The following is a 27,577-nucleotide window of genomic DNA, read 5'->3' on the forward strand; positions in this document are numbered from 1 at the left end:
AAAATCTCGAATTTCTAAAATTGGCTTATCACTGAAACTCCATATTTTCAAAGAAAAGCAAAATGTTTGACAAAGTGTAGAACCCACTGGCTGGTACTGTAAGCACATTGCCATTGTTTTAATAGCAAAACCATGAAAAAATAAAATGGTGTTTATATGGATTATGAATATTAACAAAGTAGGAAATTTGGTTGAAATGTGGTTATTTTTTTTTCTCCCTAAGTTCTTATTCCCTGATGCTGCTTCTGAGAAACCATTAGATGGAAGTTCTTCCACAGACAACAATAATCCTGTGTCAGGAAGTGAAGATTATGTAAGTAGGAGTTTAATATTAAAATATTTAAAATGCATTGAATTTCTAAGGGGTTGCTGTATTGCTAGTTTAGTAGCATAAGGGCTTTTTATTTTTTAATTTAATTTAATTTTTAAAAATATTTATTTATTTATTTGAGAGAGAGAGCAGGCTCACACTCATATGACCAGGTGGCGGGGGGCATGGAGGGCAGAGGGAGAGGGAGAGAGAATCTTAAAGCAGACTCTCTGCTGAGCACAGAGCCCAATGCAGAGCTCCATCCCAGGGTCCTGAGGTCATGACCTCAGTGAAAATGAAGAGTTGGCTACTTTGGAGTGCCTGGGTGGCTCAGTTGGTTAAGCATCTGCCTTTGTCTCAGGTCTTGATCCCAAGGTCCTGGGATCGAGCCCCACATCAGGCTCCCTGCTCAGCAGGGAGTCTGCTTTTCCCTCTGCCCCTGTCTCTTCCGCTTGCTCATGCTTGCTCTCTCTCTCTCTCTTTCCCTCTCTCAAAAAAAAAAGAAGGAATTGGCCACTTTACCTACTGAATTACCCCAGGCTCCTCAAGGATCTTTTTATTTTAAAAATCACCTTAGGGGGGCACCTGGGTGGCTCAGTGGGTTAAAGCCTCTGCCTTTGGCTCAGGTCATGATCCCAGGGTCATGGGATTGAGCCCCGCATCGGGCTCTCTGCTCGGTGGGAGCCTGCTTCCCTTCCTCTCTCTCTGCCTGCCTCTCTGCCTACTTGTGATCTCTGTCAAATAAATAAAATCTGAAAAAAAAAAAAAAAAAGTTAAAAAAATCACCTTAGGAAAGCTTGAGTAGAGATCATGGCCTCCACTCGAATTATGATACATTGACCATACATATGTATTTTGAGTGGCAAAAACTTTTCTGGAAACAGTGAAAAAATAAGTATATTGTGTATGATTGTAGGATTTCCCTCATTTTAGACTTTTTATAAAATTATCAAATTTATGTTTTGCCATTGTTTTTCAAAACCAGACAATGAGTGGAACACTTTAATGAAGTAAAATGTGTAAAATGAAACAAAATTTTCATGTGTTCCTTATCTAGGTCTTTAATAAATTGAGAAATGAGATGTTTAAGTGACAGGCATTGAGATAAATCAAACTATTTTCAGTGGTTACTTTGGGAAGTAGATTTCATGAAATAAGGAAAAGCAGAGGCTTTATATTTTCAGTTTATACAGTTCTGATTTTATGTTTCTGATTTTGATAATAAGTGTATATTCATAATTAAAAGATTTTAAGGGGTGCCTGTGTGGCTCAGTTGGTTAAGCATCTGCCTTCAGCTCAGGTCATGATCCTGGGCTTCTGGGATGGAGCCCCAAGTCCTGCTTCCTGCTCAGTGGAGAGTTTGCTTCTCCCTCTCCTTCTGTCCCCCTTCCCCCACATTCATGTTCACACATGTATGTGCTCTCTCTCTCTCATGTTCTCTCCCAAATAAATAAAACTTTAAAAAAAATAAAAGATTAAAAAAAACATATTTGGAATACATCTTGAAGCTCTCACAGAAGAAATTGGAAGTTATGACTTTAGCTTGTCTAAACTGTAGCATCAGTCTTTTGATCCTTGCAGAAATTTTAAAAACACGGTATTGCCTAAGAACAATTTAGATAGTAATGTATTAAGCTTTTAATAAAAGGTAGTTTGGTAGGATAGGTTAATTTTAGTATTAATATCTCTCCCCACACAGTTTTTGATTATACCTGCAAATATATTTTTTTAAGATTTTATTTATTTATTTGACAGAGAGACAGAGATCACAAGTAGGCAGAGAGGCAGGCAGAGAGAAGGGAAGGGAAGCAGGCTCCCCGCTGAGCAGGGAGCCTGATGCGGGGCTGGATCCCAGGACCCTGAGATCATGACCTGAGCTGAAGGCAGAGGCTTAACCCACTGAGCCACCCAGGCACCCCTGCAAATATGTGTTAATAAGTTTTGCTTTGTTTCTATTTTGTTAAATCCAGAATCTCTACAATCAGTTCAAATCTGCACCATCTGACAGTTTAACATACAAATTGGCTTTGTGTCTTTGTATGATCAATTTCTACCATGGAGGATTAAAAGGAGTGGCACACCTCTGGCAGGAATTTGTTCTTGAAATGCGTTTCAGATGGGAAAACAATTTTCTGATTCCAGGGTAAAAATTTCAATTTTCATTTGTATATGTAGGTTTTTTTGTTTGTTAGCATAATTAGTCTTTTGACCCATTAATTCTCCTCTTCTAGGAAATCCACCCTAAGAAAGTGGTAATAAACTTTGGACATGATTTATACTCAAATGTGTTCATTGTAACAAATTTATAATAGGGGAAAAAAGGTGAAGCAGCCTAAATACAAACATAAAAGAATGGTGTAAATCATGATTTATGTCTACAATGGAAAGTTAATGGATCCATTACAAGTTGTTTTTTTTTTTCTCCAAGAATCTCTAGTAACACAGAAAATGATCATAATATTTGTAGTAAAGTAGAATATAGTATTTTGTATACCAAGTGCTTTCAGTTTTGCTGATCTATATTTATAGAAACATAATGGGGAAGAAATAAAACCAAATGTTAACAGCAGTTTTTCCCAGATGTTAAATTATATTTCTTTTTGTCCTTTATACATTTATATATTTTTCTAAGTCTTTTGTAGTGAACATAAATTCTTTGTGTGTGTGTGTGTGTGTGTGTGTGTGTGTGTGTGTGAGAGAGAACATAAATTCTTATAGTTGAAGAGAAAACTATTTTAGAGTTTGTAAGTTCAGATACTCAGTATTATCTGTAATTTTTTTGTGGAATTTATGTTGACATTTCCCTTAATGCAGTAGAAGAGTTTAGTTCCCATGTATTTCAGTAATGTGTAAGTTATTGTTCATCTACATATACTGTCAGAATTATGATATGAGTAATATAAATTGGTGATTGAAAAATATTTACTTCTATTTCATTTGCCAGTCTCTGCTTAGCTGGATTATCTCTTGGCCAATTTTTGGGAATTTAGTGGTTTAGAACTAGAGGCAGTTCAGGCTCCTCTTGGCAAAAGAGAGGTGAAAATGAATGGTTTTTAATATTGAGAACCCACTATAATAATTGAGAACTGAATATGTAATCTAATCTGTTTTGTATGGTATGAAATACTGTATGCTAGCTACTCCCTGGGGTGGATTTAGAGATACTTTTTCATTTTAAGTTTCTCTTAACTTGAGAGCTATTATTACTTTGCTTTTATGCTTTGAAAAATATATTTGCTATTGGTGTACAAGGAGAATAAAATAAATTTTGATTTCTTATTCTTATTTGTCCCATCTTAGTTATCTTACCTATTGAAATCTAGTTTTGATTTCTTATCAAATGGCTGAAATTTATAGTCGTATAAGAAATTTGCATACCTGGAGCCATTTTACTAAAACTTTTCCCACTGCTTTATTTGATAGATTAGCAAGTGGACCCCCAGATCTAAGATGTTGTTTACTACATCAGAAACTACAGGTAAAGATTTCCCAATGACAGTATTTAAATATGGTCTTAATTTATTCGAGTTTATTCTAATACTAAATATAGTAACGAATTATAGGCTAGTCTCATCGTGCTGCTGTAGGTTACTTGTAGTCACTGTCATTCACAACAGGGTCCAGGGAAGGGGTGGAGAAGGCAAATTAAATATTGAAGAAGTGGATAGATTTTTATTTTACTTAACTAATTTAAATATAAATGTTATTTCTGTTTTCTTAAGATGTTAAATTGTTGTATTGAAAGAAAGAAGGCCCGTGATGAGGGGAGAAAGACAAATACTTCAGATATGTATCCAGCGGATGCTGGAAAAGCTGGAGACCAGCTGGGGCCAGATAATCTAAAAGATATGGATAAGGAAAAGGGAGAGGTAGGAAAATCTTGGGATTCTTGGAGTGACAGTGAAGAAGAATTTTTTGAATGCCTAAGTGATACTGAAGAACTTAAGGGAAACGGACAAGAGAGTGCCAAGAAAGGAGGGCCTAAGGAGATGACAAGCTTAAAACCGGAAGGACGACTGTATCAGCATGGAAAACTCACACTGCTACATAATGGAGAACCTCTCTATATTCCAGTGACCCAGGTAGGATATGGACTGGCTCTTTAAGTTTTAATTGTTTTTATTTTGTTGTTTATATCTTCATCCTAGTAGGAAATGATTGCTTTGGGTAGGAGCAATTCTTTAAATAAGCTATGTTCAAAGATCTAAGATTTCAAATCTAAATAAACTATTGGGGCTTTCAGGTATTATCATTTCTGAAATTGAGAAATGTTTTAAAGTTAGAGTAGATAGTACTTCATCATGGTTAAGGTGATATGTTATTTCTTAAAATGAGTGGTGAATACACAGGTGTTTAAGAAACAAAATCCAAAAGTAGAGAAGGAACAAAAGTAAAAACCCTTTAATTTATTTGGTTAGTTTTGTCTGTTCAAAAATACAGTTCGAAGCCACTTTACACCATTAGGAAGTAGAACAGCAACAGTTCAACACTTAAGGAAGAACGGTAGTTCCACTGAGTTATTTTTACATGAGTACGTGAATACATTTTATTGTGAAAAACTCAATCTAGAAAAAGTAGAAGCCACTACTCACTAGTAGCTCACATCTCTAGAAGTAGCCATTGTTACTGGTTTGGGTTATAATTCCTTATACCTGTTACTATATGTTGCTATATATTGATGTATATATATGTGTATACATAAGATACATAGTTTTGTGGATTTTTTTGGTCTGGACTTTGTTTTTTTAAGATTTTATTTATTTCAGAGAGAGAGGGAGAGTAGTGGGGAGGGGCAGAGGAAGAGGGAGAAAGCAGACTGTCATCGCTCAGCTCGATCTTACAACCCTGAGATCATGACCAGAGCTGAAACCAAGAGTCAGAAGCTCAACCAACTGTGACACCCAGGCACCTCTTTTTTGTTTGTTTCTAATTGTATGCATTTGTTGTACAACTTTTTGTTCAACCTAGTATGTCTTGGAGATCTTTCCATGTCATTACATGTATAGCTTATTCCTTTTTAATTGCTGCATAATATTTTATGGCATAGGAGAGACATAGTTTATTTAACCATTCCCTTCTTAATGCACGGTATGTTTGCTAGTTTTTGCTATTATAGTGCTACAGGACAAACTCTTGCAGTTTTTCACATATTGTGTGTTCACACTGGAATAATTTTTCTTTAAAGACCTTATTTATTTGAGAGAGAGAGAGAGAGAGAGAGCACAGAGGGATAATGAGAGGGAGAGCAGACTCCCTGCTGAGCAGCGAGCCCGATATGGGCCTTGATCCAAGGACTCTGGGATCATGACCTGAGCCAAAGGGAAATGCTTAATTGACTGAGCCACCCAAGCACTCACACATATGAATGTTTCTTAAGGAAGAAGATAAGAAATGGATTTGCTAGATAAGCAGATACACAAATTACAAAATTCCTGTTCAAAAAGACTTTGCCTTTTTAATACTCTGGTCACTGGTGCATACATAGGATTGAGGGAATACTATTCTTTACTCAACTTCCCTTTCTCAGTTCCTTCCGCACACAAACCTGTATTGAGTGCCTAATATATGCCAACCACTGTTGTAGAACTTGGAGATTTAGCAGTAGACAGTAAGGTTCTTGTACTCATGGAACTTATATTCATATTTTATTTAATTTTTTATAAGTAATTGATGGTACCAGTCATGTAAATTTTTACCAGTATAATGGACAAAAGTAGTATCATTATGTTTTAGATTGTTTTCTCTAATTTTTTATGAACTTAAGCATCATTTAGTATGTTTATTTGCCATCTTTTTCTTTCACTTCCCTGTCATTTTTCCTTTAGGTTGCTGACCTGTTCTTGCTGATTTATATTAGTCCTTCATATTTTAGATATAGATTCTTTGTTATATATGTTGTACATGTTTTCTCCTGTCATTTAAAAGACATTTGCTTCTTTATTGATTTATAAACTATATATAAAGTGTACAAATCTTAGGTCTACTGCTGGTGAGCTTTTTCATTTTTGAAAACTCAGGTAGCTACCATCCAGATCACGATGTGGAAAATTCCCATCATCCTAGAACAATACTGATCAATAGAAGTTTCTGTGAAAACAGAAATGGACATTTTCTGTCTATCCTATCCAGTACTATAGCTGTTACCCATTTGTGGCCATTGAGTGCTTGAAGGGTGGCTAATGCAACTGAGGAACTGATTTTTTTTTTTTTAATTTACTAAATTTACTTAAATTTAAATAGCCTGGTGTATTGGATAGCATAACCCAGTACTCCCCTCCAGGTAAGTTTTTTTCTGACTTTATCACCATAGGTTAATTTTGTCAGTTTTTAAATCTCATACATGCAATTATGTTCTGCTTACTCTTTTGTATATAAAGGCAGTCATGCATTTCTTACTCTTGCATTGAGCCTTTTTTAAACTACCATGTGTGAGACTCATCCATGTTGTCACATGACTCGTTATTTGTGTGTGTGTTTTATTACTTTATAGTATTCTGTTATGTGAACATGCCATAGTTTGCTCATCCATTCACCTGCTGATGGAATTTGAGTTGTTTATAGTTTGAGCTATTACAAATACATGAACATTCTTTTAAGTGTCTTTTGGTGAATGTAGGCACTCATTTTCTTTTAGATACATTTCTAAGAGTAGAATTGTTTTTGCCATGTGGTAGAAATATGTTTTTGTTTTAGTAGATATTGCCACATGGTCTCCTAGAGTGGTTGAATAGTTTATAATCCCTCTGACAATGTATAACAATTGTTGTTGATTCCACATAATCCCTAACGTTTGGTGTGTCACCAGTCTCAGGTTTGATGATTTTCTAGGAGGACTCACAAGACTCAGCATATAGTTGTGCTCATAGCTATAATTTATTATAGTAAAAGGATACAAAGCAAAATCAGAAATAGGAAGTGGCCCATGGGACAAGTTTGGAAGATATCACACAGGCTTCTAAGAGTCCTCTCCTAGTTTGGTCACACAGGATATGCCTAATTCTCATTCCAGCAATAAATTATGATTACATGTGAAATGTTGTCTACCAGAGGGAGTTTTTAGAGGGTCAGTGCTCCGGGTTTTTACTTGGGGGGCTGGTCACATTGGCACCCTTCACCTAGCATATACGTTAATTTCAGATTACCGGAAGGAAAGCAGGTGTTCAGCATAAACCATATCATTTGCACAAATAATTTAGCCACATTGTGCCATTTTTATCAGTTCTGAGTATGGTGTGGACCCTGTCAGAATCCAAGTTTCTAGATGCCAGCAGAGGGTCACCTTTGCAAAGAGGCCTTTCAGAGGCTGGCAGTCTGAAGTCTGCTATGTTGAGTCTTCTCTGAATGTTTGATTATTTCAGTGATTTTAATTTTTGGCTTTTTGGTGGGTATGTAGTAGTATCTCATGTTTTTACATTTCCCTGGTGAGTGATGCTCCTGAGTACATTTTCATATATTGTATTTTATATATTGTCCATTTGGATATCTCCTTGGTGAAGTAGTTATTCAGAATCTTTGCCTATTTTTTAAAAGTTGGGGTTTTTTTGTATTGTTTTGCTTTGTTTCTTCATATATTTTGTATGAGTTTTTAGCCAGATATATGTATTATAGATAACTTCTCCAATCTATGGCTTGTCTATTCATTTTCTTAATGATACCTTTTGTTGAATAGGCATTCTTAATTTTAATAAAGTCTGAGCTGTCAATGTTCTTCTTATGTGCATGGTGCTTTGTCTCCCTTTTAAGAAATCTTTTTCTACCCTAGTGTCCTGGAGATAGTCTCTTATGTTTTCTTCTGGAAGCTTTATTGTTTTACCTGTTGCATTTATATTTGTGACCCACCTCAGATTGACTGTGTTTGGTATGAGGAAAAGGTTGATTGTCTTTTCTCTGTAAGGATATATATAATTATGTTCCAACACCATTATTCAAAAGAACTGCTTTTTCCCACAGAATGGCAGTAGCGTCTTTGTTGTAAATCATATGATCTTATGTGTTTTGGTCTATGTCTGGACTATTTATTCTCTCCACTACTCTCTATCCTTGTACCAGTAAGGTATTACTGTAACTTACAGTCTTTCTGTTTTGTGATACAAATCTTTTAACTTTGTTCTTCAAGATTATCATGGCTGTCCATTGCATTTTTATGTAAATTTGAGAATCAGCTTGTCATTTTTCACATACAAAATAATCCTGCTGGGATTTTATTCCATATTGCATTGAATTTATAAATTAATTTAGGGGGAATTGACCTCTTAACTATTTTGAGTCCCATGACCATGAAATACCTTTCATTTTATTTAAGGTTTCTTTTACTTTCCCTTATCAGTGATTTATAGTTTTCAATGTAGAGGTTTTGCACATCTTTTATTAGATTTAATTCATAGTCTTCATTATTTCTTAAATGTTATAAATGGCATTTAAAAAATTCCATTATAATTTTTTTACCCCAAAATGTAGAAACAGTTGATTTTTGCATACAGACTTTGGATGTAGCAATCTTAGCACATTTACATATTATTTCTGGCAGTTTGTAGATTATTTGGAGTTTTCTGTGTATATACTCATGCTGTCTGTTAATATAGACAATTTGAATTTTGATTTTCCAACCTTTATACTTTTTAATTCTTTTTCATATTTTATTGTACTGGACCACCAGTACTGTGTTGATTAATGTATGGATACCTGCTCTTGCTCTCAATTTCAGGAGGAAAACTTATAATAATCGTTGAGTGTATCTGATGTTGTTATCATTTATCATATTAAGGAAGTTCTTTTCTATTCCTGGTTTTTGAGAGTTTTTATCATGAACCGGTGTTATATTTTATCCAGTGCTTTTCTGCATATTGAGTTTCTCATTAAGCTAATCGTGAATTTTAAGTGAAACAGCACATAATAAGTGAACACAGTGTCTAGTACACAGTAAGCCTCAGTTTTTAGCTTTTATTCTTGTGAGCACTTTTTCTTATAAGACATAAGTGGCTAGTATTGCTTCTCAGGATGCAAGGATTTACTTAAAAGTTTGTAAGCAGTTTGTATATTTTTCTTTTAAGATTTTATTTATTTATTTGACAGAGAGAGATCACAAGTAAGCAGAGAGGCAGGCAGAGAGAGAGAGAGAGGAGGAAGCAGGCTCCCCACTGAGCAGAGAACCCAATGTGGGGCTCGATCCCAGGACCCTGGGATCGTGACCCGAGCCGAAGGCAGAGGCTTTAACCCACTGAGCCACCCAGGCGCCCCAGCAGTTTATATATGTTAAAATGGTTTGATTAATTTCAATAATTATGCAGTTGGATACTGGGATGTTTGCTTGATAATAACTCTCTTATCCATGCTTATGCTGTTTTATGCTAGGTGGCTATCATTTACAAGGTTAGTTTTTTTGTTTGACAGGCTGTATGCTTTTTGTTCATTATATCCTTTTAAAAGTAAATTGTATTTTGTAGGTATTTCATTATTAAATTTTAGTATCAGGAAAGAATACTCTAATACTATAAAACAACTGTATAGTTAATCTAATTTTGTAACGGAGCATGCAGTTGGCATTAAGGTCTTGTGGTATAGACATTGGTTTTGGAATCTACCAGAACTAGATTTATATTCTGGCACACCACTTAATAAACAGTATTGCTAGTACAAGCTGTGTTTTCTTTCTGAGCCTTGTTTTGATCTCTAATAAAAATAATAGGTTGGTTTGCATTTTTTAGAATTTTGTGTAAATTTTATTCATTTTTATTTTGCATGAATAGGAGTTCTATCAGCATAATTATTTTGAGATTCATACATATTGTTGTTTATATCAATGGTTCATTCATTTGTATTGCTTAGTAGTGTTCCATTGCATGGATACACCATAGTTTGTTAATCCATTCATTTTTCATAAGGAAACTTTGAGGAGTGATGGATATATTCATTATCTAGATTTTGGTGATTGTTTCATGGGTGTATACTCATCAAATGTACCTTTTAAATTACTCTATGTCAATTGTACTTCACAAAAGTGGTTAAAAAAGTTAAGTGGTTCTATGATCAGTGATTGACAGAAGAAAAGTCTTTCTCCTCTGTCATATCTCCAGTTCAAAACCCTGTTTATTTGTTTAATAATCAAATATTAAATATTTTTAAAAATAGTAGTTTGTATTACTCTGGGCTGTTAAGGATTAAACCATATATGTTTAAAAGCATTTGGCATGTAAGTATCCAGCAAAGGTTAATTTATTATATCTTTTCTCTTTCCAAATTTAAATAACAGTATTCCTTATTTTTAATGATCTAGTTATATATATGTTGTCTTGGTTTGATTGGGTTAATGAAGATTCCAGGAAAGTTGTTCTGGAAGCTCAGGCATTATTTCTTTTCAAAAGGCTATACCCCACCTCATTCATTTTAGATGATTCATTTTCTATATTCAAATTTATTATATAAATCTGGAATAATTTAAACTTATTTTTTTCTCAACATACATTCTATGGTTTTATTTATTTATTTATTTATTTTTGGATTGTCATTATTTTTTTCTTTATTTTTGAACAGAATTAGGATGGATGGATGGTGAAGAGGCAGACAGATACCTGATAAACAAATATATGTGTAACATTTTTTCAGATATAGAAAGACTCATCAACAGGTTACAGTCTTTAAGCTTAATGAATTAACATAACTAGAAAGTAACTTTTGTTAAAGTTATAAAAAGTACACTGTAGCCTTCACAGAAAAGACAGGAAAGAGAAACACCAATAGAGAAGACAACTTCGGAGGTGAACTTGAGTTTGGTGTTCACAGGAAAGGAAGTCTTACCTAATTTGCCAGTGTTGATGACAATGTAAATCCTGAGTGGAGATGGCTGTAGGCAGTTTTAGGCAAGAGACTAGGAAGATTCCAGAACTTGCAGCAAAATTATACCATAATTTATTGCCATTAGCATTTGATTTACAGAAGTCCTTTTGTTGTGAGTCAGTCTCTTTTTTAGTGACCTTCTGATGCCTATACATGCAGATTATAGGACAGTCTTTAGCTTCTGGCACTTAGTTTATTTCTATGAAAACAATTTTTCACTTTATTTTTTTTTAATTTTTTTAATTTTAATAAACATATAATGTATTTTTATCCCCAGGGGTACAGGTCTGTGAATCGCCAGGTTTACACATTTCACGGCACTCATCATAGCACATACCCTCCCCAATGTCCATATCCCCACCACCCTCTCCCGTCCCCCCTCCCCCCAGCAACCCTCAGTCTCTTTTTTGAGATTGAGTCTTTTATGGTTTGTCCCCCTCCCAATCCCATCTTCTTTCATTTTTTCTTTTCCTACCTCCCCCCAACCCCCCCACATTGCATCTCCACTTCCTCATATCAAAGAGATCATATGATAGTTGTCTTTCTCCGATTGACTTATTTCGCTAAGCATGATACCCTCTAGTTCCATCCACGTAGTCACAAATGGCAAGATTTCATTTCTTTTGATGGCTACATAGTATTCCATTGTGTACATATACCACATCTTCTTTATCCATTCATCTGTTGATGGACATCTAGGTTCTTTCCACAGTTTGGCTATTGTGGACATTGCTGCTATAAACATTCGGGTGCACGTGCCCCTTCGGAGCACCACGTTTGTATCTTTAGGATATATACCCAGGAGTGCAATTGCTGGGTCATAGGGTAGCTCTATTTTCAGTTTTTTGAGGAACCTCCACACTGTTTTCCAGAGTGGTTGCACCGGCTTGCATTCCCACCAGCAGTGTAGGAGGGTTCCCCTCTCTCCGCATCCTCGCCAGCATCTGTCATTTCTTGACTTCTTCATTTTAGCCATTCTGACTGGTGTGAGGTGGTATCTCATTGTGGTTTTGATTTGTATTTCCCTGATGCCGAGTGATGTGGAGCATTTTTTCATGTGTCTGTTGGCCATCTGGATGTCTTCTTTGCAGAAATGTCTGTTCATGTCCTCTGCCCATTTCTTGATTGGATTATTTGTTCTTTGGGTATTGAGTTTGATAAGCTCTTTATAGATTTTGGATACTAGCCCTTTATCTGATATGTCGTTTGCAAATATTTTCTCCCATTCTGTCAGTTGTCTTTTGGTTTTGTTAACTGTTTCCTTTGCTGTGCAAAAGCTTTTGATCTTGATGAAATCCCAATAGTTCATTTTTGCCCTTGCTTCTGTTGCCTTTGGCGATGTTCCTAGGAAGAAGTTGCTGCGGTTGAGGTCAAAGAGGTTGCTGCCTGCGTTCTCCTCAAGGATTTTGATGGATTCCTTTCTCACATTGAGGTCCTTCATCCATTTTGAGTCTTTTTTCGTGTGTGGTGTAAGGAAATAGTCCAATTTCATTATTCTGCATGTGGCTGTCCAATTTTCCCAGCACCATTTGTTGAAGAGGCTGTCTTTTTTCCATTGGATATTCTTTCCTGCTTTGTCGAAGATTAGTTGACCATAGAGTTGAGGGTCTATTTCTGGGCTCTCTATTCTGTTCCATTGATCTATATGTCTGTTTTTGTGCCAGTACCATACTGTCTTGATGATGACAGCTTTGTAATAGAGCTTGAAGTCTGGAATTGTGATGCCACTGACTTTGGCTTTCTTTTTCAATATTCCTTTGGCTATTCGAGGTCTTTTCTGGTTCCATATGAATTTTAGGATTATTTGTTCTATTTCTTTAAAAAAAATGGATGGGATTTTGATAGGGATTGCATTAAATGCATAGATTGCTTTAGGTAGAATAGACATTTTCACAATATTTGTTCTTCCAATCCATGAGCATGGAACATTTTTCCAGTTCTTTGTGTCTTCCTCAATTCTTTCATGAGTACTTTATAGTTTTCTGAGCATAGATTCTTTGCCTCTTTGGTTAGATTTATTCCTAGGTATCTTATGGTTTTGGGTGCGATTGTAAATGGGACTGACTCCTCAATTTCTCTTTCTTCTGTTTTGTTGTTAGTGTAAAGAAATGTGACTGATTTCTGTGCATTGACTTTATATCCTGACACTTTACTGAATTCCTGTATAAGTTCTAGCAGTTTTGGAGTGGAGGCTTTTGGGTTTTCCACATACAATATCATATCATCTGCAAAGAGTGATAGTTTGACTTCTTCTGTGCCAATTTGGATGCCTTTAATTTCTTTTTGTTGTCTGATTGCTGAGGCTAGGACTTCTAGTACTATGTTGAACAGCAGTGGTGATAACGGACATCCCTGCCGTGTTCCTGACCTTAGCGGAAAAGCTTTCAGTTTTTCTCCATTGAGAATGATATTTGCGGTGGGTTTTTCATAGATGGCTTTGATAATATTGAGGTATGTGCCTTCTGTCCCTACACTTTGAAGAGTTTTAATCAGGAAGGGATGCTGCACTTTGTCAAATGCTTTTTCAGCATCTATTGAGAGTATCATGTGGTTCTTACTCTTTCTTTTATTAATGTATTGTATCACATTGATGGATTTGTGGATGTTGAACCAACCTTGCAGCCCTGGAATAAATCCCACTTGGTCGTGGTGAATAATCCTTTTAATGTGCTGTTGGATCCTATTGGCCAGTATTTTGGTGAGAATTTTCGCATCTGTGTTCATCAAGGATATTGGTCTGTAATTCTCTTTTTTGGTGGGATCCTTGTCTGGTTTTGGGATCAAGGTGATGCTGGCCTCATAAAATGAGTTTGGAAGTTTTCCTTCCATTTCTTTTTTTGGAACAGTTTCAGGAGAATAGGAATTAATTCTTCTTTAAATGTTTGGTAGAATTCCCCTGGGAAGCCGTCTGGTCCTGGACTTTTGTTTGTTTGGAGATTTTTGATGACTGTTTCAATCTTCTTACTGGTTATGGGTCTGTTCAGGTTTTCTGTTTCTTCCTGGTTCAGTCGTGGTAGTTTATATGTCTCTAGAAATGTATCCATTTCTTCCAGGTTGTCAAATTTGTTGGCGTAGAGTTGCTCGTAGTATGTTCTTATAATTGTTTGTATTTCTTTGCGGTTGGTTGTGATCTCTCCTCTTTCATTCATGATTTTATTTATTTGGGTCCTTTCTCTTTTCTTTTTGATAAGTCTGGCCAGGGGTTTGTCAGTCTTATTAATTCTTTCAAAGAACCAGCTCCTAGTTTTGTTGATTTGTTCTATTGTTTTTTTAGTTTCTATTTCATTGATTTCTGCTCTGATCTTTATGATTTCTCTTCTCCTGCTGGGTTTAGGCTTTCTTTGTTGTTCTCTCTCCAGCTCCTTTAGGTGTAGGGTTAGGTTGTGTATTTGAGATCTTTCTTGTTTCTTGAGAAAGGCTTGCACCGCTATATATTTTCCTCTCAGGACTGCCTTTGTTGTGTCCCACAGATTTTGAACCGTTGTGTTTTCATTATCATTTGTTTCCATGAATTTTTTCAATTCTTCCTTAATTTCCTGGTTGACCCGTTCATTTTTTAGGATGCTGTTTAGTCTCCATGTATTTGCGTTCTTTCCAAATTTCCTCTTGTGATTGAGTTCTAGTTTCAGAGCATTGTGTTCTGTAAATATGCAGGGAATGATCCCAATCTTTTGATACCGGTTGAGACCTGATTTATGACCCAGGATGTGGTCTGTTCTGGAGAATGTTCCATGTGCACTAGAGAAGAATGTATATTCTGTTGCTTTGGGATGGAATGTTCTGAATATGTCTGTGATGTCCATCTGGTCCAGTGTGTCATTTAAGGCCTTTATTTCCTTGTTGATCTTTTGCTTAGATGATCTGTCCATTTCAGTGAGGGGAGTGTTAAAGTCCCCTGCTATTATTGTATTACTGTCGATGTATTTCTTTGATTTTGTTATTAATTGGTTTATATAGTTGGCTGCTCCCATGTTAGGGGCATAGATATTTAAGATTGTTAGGTCTTCTTGTTGGACAGACCCTTTGAGTATGATCTAGTGTCCTTCCTCATCTCTTATTATAGTCTTTAGCTTAAAATCTAATTGATCTGATATAAGGATTGCCACCCCAGCTTTCTTCTGATGTCCCTTAGCATGGTACATTGTTTTCCACCCCCTCACTTTAAATCTGGAGGTGTCTTCGGGTCTAAAATGAGTTTCTTGTAGGCAGCATATTGATGGGTTTTGTTTTTTTATCCATTCTGATACCCTGTGTCTTTTGATTGGGGCATTTAGCCCATTAACATTCAGGGTAACTATGGAGAGATAGGAATTTAGTGCCACTGTATTGCCTGTAAGGTGACTGTTACTGTATATTGTCTCTGTTTCTTTCTGATCTACTACTTTTAGGGTCTCTCTTTGCTTAGAGGACCCCTTTCAATATTTCCTGTAGAGCTGGTTTGGTGTTTGCAAATTCTTTCAGCTTTTGTTTGTCCTGGAAGCTCTTTTTCTCTCCTTCTATTTTCAATGATAGCCTAGCCGGCTATAGTATTCTTGGCTGCATGTTTTTCTCATTTAGTGCTCTGAATATATCATGCCAGTTCCTTCTGGCCTGCCAGGTCTCTGTGGATAGGTCCGCTGCCAATCTAATGTTTTTACCCTTGTATGTTACAGACCTCTTTTCCCGGGCTGCTTTCAGGATTTTCTCTTTGTTGCTAAGACTTGTAAATTTTACTATCAGGTGACGAGGTGTGGACCTATTTTTATTGATTTTGAGGAGCGTTCTTAGCATCTCCTGGATTTTGATGTTTGTTCCCTTTGCCATATTAGGGAAATTCTCTCCAATAATTGTCTCCAATATACCTTCTGCTCCCCTCTCTCTTTCTTCTTCTTCTGGAATCCCAATTATTCTAATGTTGTGTCGTCTTATGGTGTCACTTATCTCTCGAATTCTCTCCTCGTGGTCCAGTATTTGTTTGTCTCTCTTTTGCTCAGCTTCTTTATTCTCTGTCATTTGGTCTTCTCTGTCACTAATTCGTTCTTCTGCCTCATTTATCCTAGCAGTGAGAGCTTCCATTTTTGATTGCACCTCATTAATAGCTTTTTTGATTTCAACTTGGTTAGATTTTAGTTCTTTTATTTCTCCAGAAAGGGCTTTTATCTCTCCGGGGAGGGTTTCTCTAATATCTTCTATGCCTTTTTCGAGCCCGGCTAGAACCTTGAGAATCATCATTCTGAACTCTAGATCTGTCATGTTACCAATGTCTGTATTGATTAGGTCTCCAGCCTTTGGTACTGCCTCTTGTTCTTTTTTTTGTGGTGAGTTTTTCTGCCTTGTCATTTTGTCCAGATAAGATTTGCTTTCTCCTCCTCTGGAATTCTGCTGTTCTTGGTGAGTGAAGTTGGTCTTGGCTGGGTTTCTTGTTGATCTTCTGGGGGAGGTGCTGGTTGTGGTGATTCTCCAGTGTCTTTGCCGCAGGCGGAATTGCACTGCCCTTGCCAGGGGCCGGGCTAAGTAATCCGCTGGGGTTTGCTTTTGGGAGCTTTTGTTCCCTGAGCGCTTTCCTTAGAGTTCCGGAGGACGGGAATGAAGATGGCGGCCTCGCAATCTCTCGGCCCGGAGGAGCGGAGAGCTTGGGGTTCCTCTCCTCAGTGCGCCCTTAGAGAAAAGCACCCAACCGCCCTGCTTCCCTGGCCTGCAGTTGCGCCGGTAGGAAAGCGGTCAGTTGCTTGCACTTGGAGAAATGCGCCCGGTCGCTTCTTTCTCCGTGGCCTCCGGCCGCACCCGAGCCCACCCAGCCTGTGACCGGCACAAGGTAACCCCGGGCTTAGAGCTCACTCCTCGGCTTTGTCGCTGTAGCTGGCTTCCCTGCTCTAATACCTGCGAGCTCTGCGGTACTCAGACACCCCTGGTCCTTTTGTGACCCCACGTGACCTGGGGTTACGCTGACCCTGCTTGGGCTTCCTCCCGGTTTAGCCTCTAGAGCGACGTCCCTCTGTGGAGCAGACTTTTAAAAGTCCCGATTTTGTGCTCCGTTGCTCCGCCGCTTGCTGGGAGCCGGCCCCTCCCCCCGTGTTCTGTCTTCCCGTCGCTTTGGATTCACTTCTCCGCAGGTCCTACCTTTCAGAAAGTGGTCGATTTTCTGTTTCTAGAATTGTTGCTCTTCTTCTCTTCGATTTCCCGTTGGATTTGTAGGTGTTCACAATGGTTAGATAAGCTATCTAGCTGATCTCCTGCTACCTGATGTCGTCTCAGCCTGCTACTTCTCCGCCATCTTCACTCCTCCACATCCTATGTATTTAAAAATTGATTTTTATGTTTTACATTTAGGCAAATCAGGGCAAATTTTTAGTCTATTTTACTTTCTTACTTTAAAGTTATCTCACTTAAATTATAATCATTGTATGTGTATTTACATAAATGGTTGGAATTCAAAATGATCTCAGTTGAAACACTTAAAATTTCACAAAGTTACCTTAAAATGTGCCATTTATCAGTTGCCCACTTTTCACACACACAATTAGGACTTTATATAGATCCTTGCTTCATAAGAATTAAAGCACACTTTCATAGTTCTTTCTTATAGACAGTTCAAGCTAAAATTTATGGCTAGTAAAAGCTCAAAGACTTTAACTAATATTCTAGAGGCAGGGCTAGAAGAGAAACTTGCGGAGAATCTCTTAGAGCAAGAGTCCTTAACTAGCGGATTGAACCCAACTAATAGTTCTCAAAGTCCGCATCAGATAGATGTCTGAGATTCTGTGTTCAGTTTGACACTTGAGGTTTGCCACTTGATTTTGGCTAGGTCACTTATCTCTGTACCTGAGTTTCATCAGTTGTAGAATGCTCTGACCTCCTCTCCATGATCATATGAGATCATGTATATTGAGAAAGCTTTGGGCATATTTAGAAGTGGTAGATATGAAAGTGTATGGTCCTCGGGCTACTTGCTGATTATATTCCTTGTAATCTGTTCTTCTTTACTTACAGTTGGCCTGAAATTTCCAGATGGGAGGGGTATTAGTATCTTTTCAATGTCTTGTTCCTTTTTTGCCATCCTGAGATTTCAGGGCTACAGGACAATGAAAAGTAGCTCCTTCCTAATGAAGAGACTGAAGGCCTCTGCTCTTGTTCATATAATTTTTTAATTTGTGGTATTTGATATCAGTGGGAGGTTATAATTAAAACCTAATAACTATTTTGTTTCCAATTGCTAGCTAACATTTATTGAATATGTGCCAGGATTTTTTCTTCACAAGAAAGAGTCATAGAGAGCTTGAGTGATTGTCCAGGGTCCTAGAGTTGGGATTCAAACATAGGCATGTTGTTTCTAGAGCCCAAGCTCTTAACCACTGTGTCATATTGCCTTATCTATTATTATTCAACCCTGAGTATCAGTGTGAGACTTTAAATGTGATGCATGTTCATTTTACATAAAAGAAAACAAAAATTCGTAATTCTATAATCCACAGATGATCACTGGTAGAGCAGTTTCTTTCCATTTTTCGTATATCAAACAATTTTCCTATTATTGTACATTGAGATTCTTTCCATTTATCACACTATTATAAGTAATCCTATGATGCTTTTTCTGGAAGTGGATTATTGGGTCAGAGAGCATGATCATTAATGCCGTGTATTGATTCCCAGATTGTCATCTAGAAAAGTTTATACATTATGTTCTCTTCAGCAGTGTGTGAAAGTGCCCCATTTAGGTTTGTTTCAAAAATGAGGATAGTAGAAGAAAAGTTATTTTTTTTTTTGTTTTTTGTTTTGTGTTTTGAATGCTGTAGCTTTACCATGCTCTTTATTTTTGACAGGTATTTGTGAAAATTATTTACCTTTGTGGCAGTGGTTCTTAACTGGGGAGAGATTTTTGCCCCCCAGGAGTATTTGGTAATGTCTGGAAACACTTCTTTTTTTTTTTTTTTTTTTAAAGATTTTATTTATTAGAGAGAGAGAGAGAGAAAGAGCGAGCACAGGCAGACAGAGTGGCAGGCAGAGGCAGAGGGCAAAGCAGGCTCCCTGTTGAGCAAGGGGCCCGATATGGGACTTGATCCCAGGATGCTGGGATCATGACCTGAGCCGAAGGCAGCCGCTTAACCAACTGAGCCACCCAGGCGTCCCTGGAAACACTTCTGATTGTCATGAGGTGGAGTAGTGCTATAGCGCTCTAAAAGGTAGAGGCAGTAGATGCTGCTAAATATCCTATAATGCATTGGACAGGCTCACCACAAAGAATTATCCTGTCTAAAATGTCACTATTGCTGCGGCTCTAAAACCCTGATTTATAGTAAGCTCTTGAAATCTAGAAGGAATGTATTTATTGGCAAGATGCTCTAAACAGTTATTTCTATTGGGCTTTATGTTATCTAGGAATAGAAAAGTTGATTTTTTTTGTCTTTAACAATAAAGCAGGCAAGTTTTGTTTGGTTAGTCTCTGGATTGTTGAGTGCTTCATATTTCAGATATAAAATCTAATGGAATCAGTTCTTAGAGAACTTCCTACGAGCCTTTGAATAGCTTGGAATGTTCATAATGATTCTATAGTTGTGTCTTCCTTTAGGATTGCCTTAGCTTCTTTTTTATTTGGGGTTACCATTAAAATCTATAATGTCTCTGATTCTCAACATAAAAGTCCAAAAACTTCTTGTGGGAATTAGTAATTAGAATATTTTTGGAACCTATACTCAAAGCAGCTTTTCCAACATAAAGCTTAGTTATTTGGGGTCTTTTAGTTGAGATTCAATTAATTTGTCTTTATTTTAATTTTTATATTCATCAAGGTTTTTTCTCTTATGAGTTACAATAAAAGCCTGGTTGTAATTGTGATGGCATATATAAGCATATCATTAAGACTTCACTTTTTACAATTAAGAGTCAGGAAAATGTTCAGTGCACCCAGATTCCTCTGTCTTTTATTAATCCTGTCAAGGGAGACATGATAATCTTATTTGTTGTGGGAGGGGGGTCCTGAAAGTCGTATCTATTATTAATTTGTTAATTTTTTATGTGGGTTCCAAAAAACTTGTGAATTTCTCTAAATTCTTTTAAATACAGATCTTGTGACTGCTAGAGCTGATATAATTGTTGTCTTTATTCTATTTTTATAGTTCTGCTTTTTCTAAAAAAAAAAAAAAAAAGCTATTCATGAGGTTTGTCCTTTTGTGCTTCACAGGAACCAGCACCTATGACAGAAGATCTGCTAGAAGAGCAGTCGGAGGTTCTTGCTAAATTAGGTACATCAGCAGAAGGGGCTCACCTCCGAGCACGCATGCAGAGTGCCTGTCTGCTTTCAGATATGGAGTCTTTTAAGGTGGGTCACACTGTCAGAGCTTGGGAGTCTATTTTGAGCTATTTTGGGATAAAGCTGTGAAAGTCACTCTCTAAAGTGGTGTGAAGGCCTGAATGTTCTTTTTATTAAACGTTTTGATTTCTTAGTAGTTACAACAACCTACATTTATCTCCTAAAGGTCGTAGCCAGACTTGCTTCTTAAATTTAAAAAAAGAAAAGAACAATCTTTGAATTGTAGTCGAAACTTGAGAATTGAATCATTTCTTTATGTGCATTGGAATGTTTTTCTTCTTTGTGTGTGTTTAGCCAATTTAATGCTAAACCCTTAGAATTTAATGCAGACTGCTTCATTCAACAGACCTTTTGATTGCCTACTTTGTAACTTGTTGTGTGATTAGATAAGTAGGAAAGACAATGCTTATCCTCAGTTACAGTCTGTTGAAGCTGTGGAGGGAGATATATGTAAATAAAAACGTGATATTCACTTATGAAGGCAGTGTCAGAAAGGTGACTGACTTTATTGAGTGGGTCATGGAGGGTTTCTCAGAAGAGTCACCTTTTAGGATGAGTGGGCATTTTTACCTGGAGAAGATTATTTTAAGCTTAGATATAGACCTGTATTAGAACATAGGGGATTCAGAGAATGGTGACATTTAGCTTATTAGGTTAAAACCCCAGAGAGGAAACAAGGTCTTTTGTTTTTGAATTACTTATTCTTAAAAGCCGAGGTAAAACCATGTACATTAAAAACAACAACAACAAAACAACCAAGTGGGTAGTCTAGTGGGCCATAGACTTTCCTTGTGCCTTCTGCTGATAAGTCTGAACTGTCTCCCATACCCGGATTTTCCTCCTTGACCTGCTACTACCTCTGATGGCCTCCATCTCCCCATTCTGTAGCTTCCAGTCAGTCCTGCTTTCATACGGTTTGCCAGCCTGAGTTTGATTTTTTTTTCCAATATAAATACCCTATGAAAACTGATGTCACTTTTATCTTTCCTGTTAGCAGATTTTAGTGAGAGTAAAAGGGAATGCTTTTATTCTTTGCTTATTTCCCCCATCTTTACCAAAAGAAAAAAAAAATCTTCAGGAAAACTCTTGAGAGGTACATGTTTTTCTTAGAGATAAAAAAGATGCAGAAAATCTGAGCATTTTATTTTCCCATGAGGCAAGAAAGAGAGACTTAATTGTTTTAAAACAAATAGTTGGTATAATGGGTAAAGAGGTGACAGCTGACTCTTAGGACATCTGATGAATCACAAAGGTAGAAAAGGGTGTATGTACATGGTAGGACCTCTGTAGCAGCTGTTTTCATACCTGACTTGTAGCTGCCTTCATATTTATCTGCCCCTGTCCTGCTACAGCATCCTTGCAGAGGCACTTACAAGATGAAATTCCAAAGTGGAACTGTAAAAGTTTTCCTTATAGAAACACATTGGCTCCTCATGGGAACATTCTGTATAATGACAACACTGTACCTCGCAAGACTGGGTTCATTAGACTGTTTTAGACTAACTTGAGTACCTACAAATTTCTTAAAACATGGTTTTAATAAAATCATTGTATTTCAGATAGCCAATGTACACATCTGCCTCTGTGTGGGAGTCAGTTAATATATTTAAGGTTTTAAAGTCATTCTAAAATAGACATGGTTGCCTTTCCCTTTTTATATAGGGGTGACTTGGTATTAGGGGCCCTTAGGAGAGTCTGCAGAGCTTTGGATGAATGCTGATACGTACCAGAGGTACCTACACCTTGTGGTAGGACAGGGCCTAATCTCAAGCATGTCCTTGGAGTACATACCTTAACAGTAGAAGAAAAGCCATAGCTGAAGTGAGCCTTGACCCTCTCCTGGTACAGTAAGGTCCATTCAACATGGTACAGTAAGGTCCAGGCAGATGGAAGAATTTTTGTGTGAAAGTTGTTTTTTGTTTTTTTTTTTAACTTCTGTAGTGCAGGAGTTCAATTATTATTTTCTTTAAGTTCTTATGTGAGTATGATGTTGCCTGGTTAATAACCAGATCTTTGGACATGAATCCTGAGTCATGCAGCAATCTTGATCCATTGCAGTTCACAGCATTTTTTTTTGTTGCCATGATGCCATAGCCCTTAGAAGTTTATGTTGTTGATTCTCAGTTAAGGACCTTCCTCTGAGTCCTCATCCCTCAGGGGGATTTCCTAAATTGATGGGGATGGTGAAGCTGAGAGATCGTGAACTCAATGAGGAGAAATGGGCAGTTTTGCTCTTTACATTTAAGACTGACTATTCTTACCATGCCCATTTTCATTTTGGTTGGAGGTTAATTTAATTTAAAAAGGAAGAAAATGATCTGCCTATTAGCACATCCTTGTTAATGTTTATATCACTTAATTATTTCAGGAAAATCAAATAGTACTCTTGGCAGTAAGTATATGTTATGGTAGAGAATTTAACCAAAAAGGTATGTGTTTAATATATGCACACATATCCTTTGAGTGTGTGTGTGTGTATCTCTGTGTATACACTTGCAAAAAAGACTTCCATGCCTTACCACTAACACTGTGAAGCCTCTCCTTTTTCTTAGTCTTAATTGTAGGATTACTTGAAGAATTTTGGTATGCATCATCATTAATTCTATAGACTTATCTACTAAATAAAAGTTTAATTAGTTGGTTTCAGAAACCTGAAAAGCAATAGTTTGAATTCCAGTTCCTTAACAGGACAAAAAAAATTTATGTGATAGTAATTTGTTATATAAAGCACAAGAATTTGATGACTGAATAGAACATTTCTGAGGTTAGCTGATACTTATTACAGTAACAGTATTGATTTACTGAGGGGAAAAAAACAGTAGAACTTTTCTATTATTGTGTTATTATTCTGATCATATTGTATGTTATTTAATTACTTGACTTGAGTTTATTTGATATTTTCCAAGTATTGAGTAGTTATTATATTATAATTTTAAACTAACTTATGTAACTTATAATACATTTAAGAGAATTATTTTCACATCAACTTTTTATTTCTAAATTCATCAAATGTTTTCTTTTTCTGTAAAATGGAAATAACAAAAGAAAATGCTTTTGATACTTGAACATCTGACCTGTTTTAAAGGTTACACCCAGACTCATGTCACATATTAGGTTTTGTTAAGATTAGGTAAGCTTTTTGTGAAAGTATGATTTTTGTAAACAGGTTTATCACTACCTGTAGATTTTTATTTGATTCTGCTGATTTTTTTTTTTTTTTTGCCTTATTTTAGGCAGCTAATCCAGGTTGTTTTCTGGAAGATTTTGTGAGGTGGTACTCACCCCGTGATTATATTGAAGAGGAGGTTATTGACGAAAAAGGCAACATGGTTCTGAAAGGAGAACTGAGTGCCCGAATGAAGATTCCAAGCAATATGTGGGTGGAAGCCTGGGAAACAGCTAAGCCAATTCCTGCTAGAAGGCAGAGGAGACTTTTTGATGACACACGGGAAGCTGAAAAGGTAACTGAGGTTTCAGTATCCAATACTAGAAAGCTAACAATTGTTCTAGCATTTTAAAAACTCACTATAGTAGACATGAAAGCTTTGGACTTGAGAAGCAAAGCATTGAAATTTAATGGGTTTTTTATATATCTGCTATTCACATTTAAGATTTAAGAACTAGTTGCAAGTAGGCCGGGGAATAAGACGTGTATATTTTATATATAATGCTTACCATTGGACTGTCTAATAGTATATGTTAGAAGCTTTAAGCTGGTCACATCCTTTGACTTAGCAGTTTGACTACCAAAAAACTTAAGGAAATAAGAAATACAGAAATATTAATGTAGAAGAACGATGTTCAACAAAGTTTTCTAGTGAAAAGGTAGATACAACAAAAGTTTCAGAAATAAGGCTTGGTTTAGTAAGTATGGTATAATCATTTGGTGGACTGCTTTGTAATTATTTAAAAAATTTGGAGTTTTGGAGAATCGTGAAAGCCTCCTGATAACAAATTGTCCTACACACTTTCCCACTTAGCTGCCCCAAAACCCCATGAAATTAGGAAAAAAATAAATCTTTGCCTTCAGCATTACTAAGATAATAGAAACTATAGTGACTTTTGAATTAACTTTAAATAGAGAAGCCACATTTCAGTGGAGTTCCTAGTACTGTAAGCCTGCATATAGAGAGTCGGGGCAGGGAATCTTAAAAAGAAGAGCCGAGGGATATAGGAGACTTGGATGGATCACAGAGTCACCCCTAGAGGGAGAGAACCTAACATTAATACTCAGTGCAGAATACTCAGTGCAAGTTTGGTTTGATAGTTCACAGCACTGGCTTTAGAGAAGGGGCTTGAAGTGGGCAGGAATAGAAGTGGACACTCAGAGAGACACTGCCTTGGCAAGAACTAGATGTATAGAGAAGGAATGATACCCCTTTGAGATAAAGCAGTGATGGCAAAAAAGAAATAATGGGAAATTTAGCGATCCTGCAGAAATGCAAGAGAAATAGGACCTACCAACCTCTATCACCCTTACTCCATCCGTTAAAGAAATGGTACAGAAGAGGGCACTTTTAAACTGTGACATGACTAGGATTGGTAAAGAGCAGATCATATCCATACAAAACTATTAAAAAAAGGCAGAAAATGCAGATATGATTGTTTGAATTAGTAAAAACATTTCCCAGAAAATTGACCATGAAGCAGAAAAAAATTGTAATAGTCAGATGTCCTAAAACCAGCGTGTCGGATATGAAAAAATCATGTTTAATCAGAAATAGTAAAGCCAGCAGCAGAAATGGACCAAAAAACCCCACAGAGAAATGAAACCACTAACTCAGGATAGTAGTAGAAGTATAAGACATTCATATCAAAAATAAAGACTAAGGGACGCCTGGGTGGCTCAGTTGGTTAAGCGGCTGCCTTCGGCTCAGGTCATGATCCCGGCGTCCTGGGATCGAGTCCCACGTCGGGCTCCTTGCTCCGCGGGGAGCCTGCTTCTCCCTCTGCCACTCTGTCTGCCTGTGCTCGCGCGCGCTCTCTCTCTCTCTCTCTCTCTCTCTCTGGCAAATAAATAAAATCTTTAAAAAAAAAAAAAAAAAAAGACTAAATTACAGAGGGCCCAAAGGAGAATAGATTTACTTTTAAATTTAATAAAAGGTAAAAAGCAAGAAAAAGCAGCAAAAAAGCCAAGAGAAAGAAAATGGATAATGAGTAAAAGGAATTGAAGAGAAACCAGTAGAAATGAAAGATAGGAAAAGTAGGAATAATATTCATATTCTCAGAGGAAGAACCAAAATACTGGAACAGAACTAATAGTTGAAGCTGCAGTCCAAGAAAACTTTCAGGAAATAAAAGAAAACCCGAGTTTACATATTGAAAGGGCTCTTTCACTAGATGCAGGGGAAAATACCATAATTAATGAACTCCAAAAGACATCACTTTGAAACTACTGGAACTTAAATATTTAAAGAAAAAAAAGATTCTCAGGACTTCTAGTCAAAAAGATGAAAATAACTTATAAAGGAAAGAGAATTAGACAGGTGTCATATTTCTCGAGACAACATGAACAGCATTTTCAAAAAATGTAAGCAAAAAGTACAAACCGAAGATTTATATCCTACCAAGATGTCCAAATAATCAAGGCTCTAAGAAAATTTTCTCTGAGGTTTTACACATATAAATTTTTGTACACATGCACCCTTTCTGAGGAGTCCATCAGAATTGCCCTAATAGAACTTTCTATAGTGTTAGAAACATTCTACACCTGTGAAGTTCAAAATTACAGGCACTAGCCACGTGAGACTCTATAGCATAATATAGGAACTGAATTTTTAAATAGCTGCATGGGACTAGTTTCTACCTTGTTTATATTGAACAACATCGTATAGAAGGATGATCTTGATCCAACCAAGAGATGACTGTAGAAACTTGGGCAAAGGGCCAGTGGTGAGCATTTTATTTCTTTAGTATTAGAGCTAAGACTAAAACTAGGTGAGGTTGTGGGTAGAAGAAGATGGTAATCAGATGTGATAGCATTTAAAATTGTCAGACCAGATTATAAAACACTTACAGCAAGGGAATTAAGGACAATATAAAAAGTATTACTGCAAAGATCTCTACTAGAATAAAAATACAAACCTTCTTAAGTACCAGCAGAGTTTTTAAAATTTTTTTTTTTTGAGATTTTTATTATTTATTTATTTGACAGAGAGAGATCACAAGTAGGCAGAGAGGCAGGCAGAGAGAGAGAGAGGAGGAAGCAGGCTCCCTGCTGAGCAAAGAGCCCGATGCGGGACTCGATCCCAGGATCCCGGGATCATGACCCGAGCCAAAGGCAGAGGCTTTAACCCACTGAGCCACCTAGGCGCCCCCCAGCAGAATTTTTTTAAAACGCAAAGAACACACCAAATAGAGAAACACACATAGTAACAGTCAAACAGAATAGTAAGTCATATAAAACCTAACTCTGCTACAAGGGTTTCAGTGATTCAGAAAGGCTACAGAGTCATAATGGATAAAATAAAAAAGACAAGAAATAACAAGTGTTGACAAGGATGTGGAGAAAAAGAACCCTCATGCATGGTTGGTGGGAAGGCAAATTGGTATATCCACTGTTCCCTCAATTAACATATGATCCAGTAACTCCACTACTGGGTATTTACCCAAAGAAAATGAAATCACTAATTTGAAAAGATACATGCACCCCTGTGTTTATTGCAACATTATTTACAACAGCCAAGATATGGAAGCAACCAAAGTGTCTATTGAGAGATGAATGAATAAAGAAGATTTGATACATATCTACAGTAGAATATTACTCAGCCATAAAGAATGAAACCTTGCCATTTGCAGCAACATGGATGGATCTAGAGAATGTAATGCTGAGTGAAATAAGTTAGAGAAAGACAAATACCGTGTAATTTTACACATAAGTGGAATTTAAGAAACAAAGAAAAAGGAGGGGGAAAAAACGGACTTTAATACAGAGAACAAACTAATGGCTACCAGAAGGAAGATGGATGTGAGTGAAATAGTTAAAGGGGATTAAGAGTACTTATCTTGATGATCACTGAGAAGTAGATAGAATTGTTGAATCACTATATCATACACCTGAAACTAATATAACATTGTATATTATGCTTCAAAAAATTAATGAAATAAAAACCAAAATACATGAGTAGAGATATGATCGAAGTAGGGGT

The 27,577-nt window shown here is 36.6% G+C and overlaps 1 protein-coding gene across 2 annotated transcripts in view; it reads left to right on the plus strand.

The window, feature by feature from the left end:
- Positions 1-27,577, plus strand: part of RAB3GAP1 (RAB3 GTPase activating protein catalytic subunit 1) — a 124,139-nt gene that overhangs the window by 79,868 nt on the left and 16,694 nt on the right. For both annotated transcript variants that reach the window (XM_080799792.1, XM_080799793.1), the window contains 6 exons: positions 224-313; positions 2,281-2,453; positions 3,734-3,788; positions 4,033-4,392; positions 20,301-20,438; positions 23,663-23,890. In XM_080799792.1, coding sequence (XP_080655918.1) covers positions 224-313; positions 2,281-2,453; positions 3,734-3,788; positions 4,033-4,392; positions 20,301-20,438; positions 23,663-23,890 — 1,044 coding nt within the window. The remainder of the gene's footprint in view (positions 1-223; positions 314-2,280; positions 2,454-3,733; positions 3,789-4,032; positions 4,393-20,300; positions 20,439-23,662; positions 23,891-27,577) is intronic.

This window comes from Martes martes, assembly GCF_963455335.1.
Source record: "Martes martes genome assembly, chromosome: 3".
NCBI lineage: Eukaryota > Metazoa > Chordata > Mammalia > Carnivora > Mustelidae > Martes > Martes martes.